Here is a 6,886-nt window from a genome sequence, read left to right as displayed (position 1 = left end):
TCACCCCATTGTTAATGATAAATTAAAGGTGAAGTAAGCGATTTATTTATGTTAATATAAATGTTAAATCGCTCTTTATTCATAAAACTCCTTCCCAATGTCTGTTTTGATGGTTTTCATCATGTTTTATCACACTTATGGATCTGAGATGATGCTAGATAACTCGCTGCTTGAAGACCGCAGTGCATTAATGTGGTGACGTAGGGACGAGCGAGGGGACTGCTAACTGCAGTAACTGACAGGAAGTTAGCTAAAAGAACCATACTGCTTACAGCTCCATTAATATGACTTTGATTTATGGTGTGAAGTCCAAACTCTGCAGGTGAATAGAGTAACATTTTTAACTCATAGATTTCATCATGAAACTCTACCAGTTCATTACTGACATAAAAACCATTATTTTTTGTTTCACATTTTTTTCTCAAATGTTTGAATAAATATGGAAATATAAAACGAATTATGTGTACATTTGCATCTCTTTAAAAACCATAAATCTAGATGTTGGATGAAGCCTTGAAGAGTTAAAATCTTTAATAAATGTTTACAACTTATTAGAATCCAAAGTTTTTACAGAAAATATTTTGGATACAGACTTTGTTCATTTTATAGATCAAACAATTCTATGTAGAGGTCGTAAAATGCATTTTCAGCATGAATAAAATGTCTCATAAATCAGACAGTGAACAACATATGAACAAATCCTTCTGTAATAACCTTCAGAATAGTGCTGAGAATGATTATGGAAATAAATAACAGAAGCTTCAGGGACGAGTTTGTATCGACCCTCTGATTGACTGGTATTATTAAGACCCGCCTTCTTTAGCTGTGGCAGCCAATCACACGCTGAGTCAAAGTGTTTAAACGTTTATGTTGCAGGAATCATCTGAAAGCACGAACACCACCATCGAGGATGAAGATACAAGAGGTACACACACACACACACACACACACACACACACACACACACTCACACACACACACACACACATACACACACACACACACACACACACACACACACACACACATACACCCACACACACACACACACACACACACACGTTTGTACAGCATTATTCACATTGACGGCCTTTTATAAACAAATTTACAGCCGACAATGATACTAACCTGTGTGTGTGTGTGTGTGTGTGTGTGTGTGTGTGTGTGTGTGTGTGTGTGTGTGTGTGTGTGTGTGTGTGTGTGTGTGTGTGTGTGTGTGTGAGTGTGAGTGTGTGTGTGTGTGTGTGTGTGTGTGTGTGTGTGTGTGTGTGTGTGTGTGTGTGAGTGTGAGTGTGAGTGTGTGTGTGTGTGTGTGTGTGTGTGTGTGTGTGTGTGTGTCAGTGAGGAAACAGGACATCATTAAAGTGACTGAGCAGCTAATCGAGGCGATCAGCAACGGAGACTTTGAGAGCTACACGTATGTAACACACACACACACACACACACACACACACACACACACACACACACACACACACACACACTCACACACACACACACACACACACACACTCACACTCACACACACACACACACACACACACACACACACACACACACACACACACAGTTAATTTGAGAGGGCGGGGCATATACAGTATGTAGAACTTCCTAAATTGACAAGGCATGTCTTTCCTAGTGGCCGTAAATGTAATAGCAGGCGCTTCTGGACCAGAGTTTCTTTCTAAACCAAACATTACTACTGTATGAAGTCAGTAGTCTGGCTCCTGCAGAATGCTTTCTCTGGTCTGATCCAACATTGTGACCCAGAAGTTGTGAGAAGTGCACAGACAGAGGATTGGATCTTTAGAAAACTTCTGTCTACATTTTACTAAACTCTGCAGAGCCTCTGTCAACTCCAGCGTGTAGCGGCCGAGTGAATGTGGTCTGGACTCTGTGGAGGAGAGTCATGGTTTCAGAGACGCTGTAGAAGGACAGAACACCTGCACTGTGATCCAGGTACACTCCTATTCTGGAGGACCGAGGACCTGAGACGGCAGTACGGACTCTGTTGTGTGGACAAAGTAAAACCTGTTTGTGTCACATATTAACGCCCAAGACTTGTCATTGTTTCCAAAGACACTTCCCTCCCCTGCTCTGATGATGGTCTTGTTTGCGACTGCTACAACAGCTCCTGCTCCTCTCCACTCCACCTCCCAGCACCAACGTCCAGTCAGACTCTCTGTACTCAGGACCTGAGGATAGTCAGTGAATATGTCTGCGTGGCTCGAATAAGACTGATGTCGACCCATGAATGTTGCTTTCCTGTTCCCATCGGACAGTAGCAGCCATGGGTGAGCTGTGTTTGGGTCCAGTGTGATGCCACGGGAATATCTCAAGCAGTCAGCGCTGGTCTGGGGCTCCGGTGCAGCATACAGGGTCTGGTCAGAATCTGGAAAGTTTGGAAAAAAACTTGATTTTCTAGAAAGGAAACACCGGTTTGTTTTCTATGTTTTTCTTCAATAGCGACCGGCCACTTTATTAGGTACACCTGTTAGGTACACCTGACACCGGTTTATTAGGTACACCTGTTCAATGGCTTGTAAAAACAAATAGCTGATCAGCCAATCACATGGCAGCAACTCAATGCATTTAGCAGGGCTGTACAGTGCGACAGTTTTGATCGCATTTGCTACTGAAATTGATCACGTGCGATGATGAATACAAGTCCACTCACACTCGTGCGACAGGCTGCTAATGAGGAGAGGCTGTCTTTGAAACACAGAGGAGCGCTGCACAACACTGCTTAGAGGGCTCTACATTAACACTGAGGGTAAATGTAGTCTTAGGCAAGTAAGTTATTGAGTCCACCCTCCACTTTGGCTGGTGAAAGACGTGTGCTCGGGATCTGTGCTCGTGCAGCGATTCTAGGTATAAAAACTTCACCAACGGTAATAACCGGAAGGAGACGGCACATTACCGCAGTTAAGTTAGCGCGTGTGCAAACAGAACATTTCCTGTGCGCCTTCACATTAAAAGCCTGTTGCTAGCCAAACATGAGTTGACTTTTATTTTGAAGCCGGTAAGAACAGGAAGTTAGCGCTTTTTTCTAGCTTGAAAGGCAACTCCTTCAGCTGCAGCGAGCGTCAACAGTAGTCTAGTCTATTTAAACTGAAAAGCTACTCCCAACACATTCACAACAACCTATTTAATTTATCCTAAATTGTACCAATATGTATAGGCCTACTTATTTATGTAATAGGCTATGTTTAATGTTTTAAAGTTTGGTTTTAAGTAACAGAAGGACATTATAATAATAATAATTCTGAATCAGCAAAAAATTGCAATTGGCAGGTTAGATTCTTTTGTCTAAATTGCAATCAGTGCACCACTATTCATTTTTCCTTAATTATTACTGCACACACTAGGATATAATATTAATTGAGAATCTCAAATGAGACCAAGATAACATGATCAAAGGTAATTAGAGCGAAATGCAAGGGTTAAGGTTATGCAAGTTTTCGATCATAATTTTTTTGCTTGCTAGCACCAGTGCTACCACCTAAAAAAATAAGCGTACAGCCCTGATTTAGACATGTAGACGTGGTCAAGACAACGTGCTGAAGTCAAACCGAGCATCAGAATGGGGAAGAAAGGGGGATTGTAGGGCCCTATGAGTGAAGTGACTTTGAACGTGGCATTATATAAACACCCCTCCATTTTACAGATAGAGTCGTTTATGAAATCATATGTTTTTTTTGTTTGTTTTTTTTGTTTTTGTTTCAAGATATTTTTTTGGCATTTTTATGCTTTATTGATAGTGTACCATACGAACCCTGAGTCTTCAGTTGCTCCACTAGATCTGCTAACATGGTGTTTTTCAGCAGCACAGGCCTCTGGTAGAATACCTGCCTACACTGAGGGCAGCTGTAGAGTTGTCTCTGCTCCTCTCCATCCCAGTGGGTTTTAATACAGTCCATACAGTAGCTGTGTCCACAGTGAAGACCCACCGGAACCTTCAGTAGCTCCAGACAGATGGAACAAGAGAACCTTCAGTAGCTCCAGACAGATGGAACAAGAGAACCTTCAGTAGCTCCAGACAGATGGAACAAGAGAACCTTCAGTAGCTCCAGACAGATGGAATAAGAGAAGGTTTCCCGGTCCAAGTGAACCCCGCTCTGAGCCATTTCTCCTCTGTGTGTGTCAGCGAGTGGCTGAGTCAAACTGTGTCTGAAGGAGGGAACAGGGGAACATAAGGGCAGCTCTCTGTGTCTCTCCCTCTCCCTCTCTCTCTCTCTCTCTCTCTCTCTCTCTCTCTCTCTCTCTCTCTCCGTCTCTCTCTCTCTCTCTCTCTCTCCGTCTCTCTCCCTCTCTCTCTCTCTCTCTCTCTCTCTCCGTCTCTCTCCCTCTCTCTCTCTCTCTCCGTCTCTCTCCCTCTCCAGCTCTCTCTGTCTCTCTCTCTCTCTCTCTCTCTCTCTCTCTCTCTCTCTCTCTCTCCCTCTCCAGCTCTCTGTGTCTGAGATAAGAGACAGAGGTTGGGCCTTATCAAGCTTTATTACTTTACTGGAAGAGGAGCTGCTTCTTGACTTTGAACGTTGTTAAGTTTAGTCACTTCATTAGTCATTGGTCACATTGAGATTTGTCTTTCCTCATCTCCCCTCTCAAGTCCCCACACTCCAGAGGGGGTCAGAGCGCAGGGTCAGCCATAGTACAGACAGACAGACAGACAGACAGACAGACAGACAGACAGACACACTCCAGAGGGGTTCAGAGCGCAGGGTCAGCCATAGTACAGACAGACAGACAGACAGACAGACAGACACACTCCAGAGGGGGTCAGAGCGCAGGGTCAGCCATAGTACAGACAGACAGACAGACAGACAGACAGACAGACAGACAGACAGACAGACACACTCCAGAGGGGGTCCTCACACAGGGTCAGCCATAGTACAGCGCCCCTGGAGCAGTTTGGGGTTCAGTGTCTTGCTCAGGGACACTTGGACATGTGGTGGGGAGTCACAGCCACAGTGTTGTTTGAAGTAATTCACTTTCTGCACATATTGCTGCTTTCTACTTGTCGATAAAAGCTTGTTATGCAAAATACAATCAATAGTCTTTGGGAAAATCTTTGTATATTGGTGCAGGTGTGTCTATGAGAGTGCAGAGGGTAAAGATATGGTCACATGAACGATGGTTACGTAAGAATCCAATCAGACTTTATGACGGACATTGAGCTCAATACATTTAACTAGTTTGAGTTGATGACGCTGCAGAACACCTTACAGCTGGAGACATGTGTATTTGATATGTACAATCCATACATATATACAACCTGATATACTATGTTGTTTTGAACCATTTATATATTATTCAATAATGCACTTTATATGCATACTGCATTATGGACCCTCAGAACTATATGCACTTTAATATTGATATTGACTGGATATTTATTTGAACTTGTTGACCAGCTGCAATCTGTGTATTATGTATTACTATTATTATTACAGCGCTGCTATAACAAAAAAACGTTTTTATTGATTGCACTACTGGTTAGATGCTAAACTGCATTTCGTTGTACTGGTTAATCTTATTCTTTATATATTTGCATGTGTTGTGCTCCATACCATGGTACTATTGTCACCCCTCTGTAAAGCCCTTTGAATGGCCTAGTGTCTGCATTGCGCTGTGTAAACACACGTGCCTTGCGTTCCTTCACAGTAAGATGTGCGACCCGGCTGTCACAGCGTTTGAGCCCGAGGCTTTGGGGAATCTGGTGGAAGGCCTCGACTTCCACCGCTTTTATTTTGAAAACCGTGAGTATGAAACTGTCTCCTGATTGGCTGGATGCCCTCATGTCTGTTCACCTGCCCAGGTGAAAATAAACTATTTTATATAATGTTTTTAGAAGTTATTAATCACTTTTGTACTTTGTGTACTTTGATGCTAGTTAAAAATTAAATGTCTGTCTTTCTGTTTGTATGTGTCTGTCTCCCTCCCTCCCTGTCTCCCTCCCTGTCTCCCTCCCTGTCTCCCTCCCTCCCTGTCTGTCTGTCTGTCTGTCTGTCTGTCTGTCTGTCTGTCTGTCTGTCTCCCTGTCTGTCTCCCTCCCTGTCTCCCTGTCTCCCTCCCTGTCTCCCTCCCTGTCTCCCTCCCTCCATCCTTCCCTCCCTCCCTCCCTCCCTCCCTCCCTCCCTGTCTGTCTGTCTGTCTGTCTGTCTGTCTGTCTGTCTCCCTCCCTCTCTCCCTCCCTTTCTCCCTCCCTCCCTCCCTCTCTCCCTCTCCCTCCCTCCCCCCCGCCCCCTCCAGTGTGGTCTAAGAACAGTAAGCCAGTGCACACCACCATACTGAACCCTCACATCCACCTGGTGGGGGAGGAGGCTGCTTGCATCGCGTACATCCGAGTGACGCAGTTCATTGACGCTAACGGCACGCCGCGCACCGCTCAGTCCGAGGAGACGCGCGTCTGGCACCGCACCGACGGCAAGTGGCAGATCGTTCACTTCCACCGCTCCGGCTCCGCGAGCACACTGAACAAGTAAGCACACTAAACAAGTAAGCACACTAAACAAGCAAGCACACTAAACAAGTAAGCACACTAAACAAGCAAGCACACTAAACAAGTAGGTGTGTGTGTGGGGGGGGGGGGAGGAGAGGGGAGGGGAGAGAGTGTGTGTGTGTGTGTGGGGGGGGAGTGTGTGTGTGTGTGGGTGAGAGGGTAGGGTAGGGAGTGTGTGTGGGCGGGTTTGGGTGTAGGGGTCTGTGTGTGTGTGTATGTGTGTTTTAATTTTAATTTCTTTCTTTGTTTTTGTTCCAGTTAACTTCCAGTGGGGCTGTTCTTTGACGGGTTGACCGTCGCCTTGACGACAGATTGATTGACAGCCGGCCGGGCGTTCTGACCGACCAATCAGGCTTTAGGGGCGGGTCCACAGAGCAGAGACCAACC

At 45.0% G+C, this 6,886-nt stretch overlaps 1 protein-coding gene across 1 annotated transcript in view; it reads left to right on the top strand.

Moving 5' to 3' along the window:
- The window catches only part of LOC307260548 (calcium/calmodulin-dependent protein kinase type II subunit alpha), a gene marked incomplete at both ends in the record, with an annotated part of 23,141 nt that extends 16,659 nt beyond the window's left edge, over positions 1–6,482 (top strand). The window contains 4 exons of the mRNA XM_080040822.1: positions 877–925; positions 1,342–1,417; positions 5,662–5,756; positions 6,250–6,482. Of these exons, the coding sequence (XP_079896948.1) occupies positions 877–925; positions 1,342–1,417; positions 5,662–5,756; positions 6,250–6,482 (453 nt within the window). The remainder of the gene's footprint in view (positions 1–876; positions 926–1,341; positions 1,418–5,661; positions 5,757–6,249) is intronic.
- Between the last annotated feature and the right edge of the window lie 404 nt (positions 6,483–6,886).

This window comes from Ammodytes marinus (assembly GCF_949987685.1).
Source record: "Ammodytes marinus genome assembly, chromosome: 14".
NCBI lineage: Eukaryota > Metazoa > Chordata > Actinopteri > Uranoscopiformes > Ammodytidae > Ammodytes > Ammodytes marinus.
The sequence above is the reverse complement of the archived record's forward strand: the minus strand, read 5'-3'. Positions and strand labels throughout refer to the sequence as shown.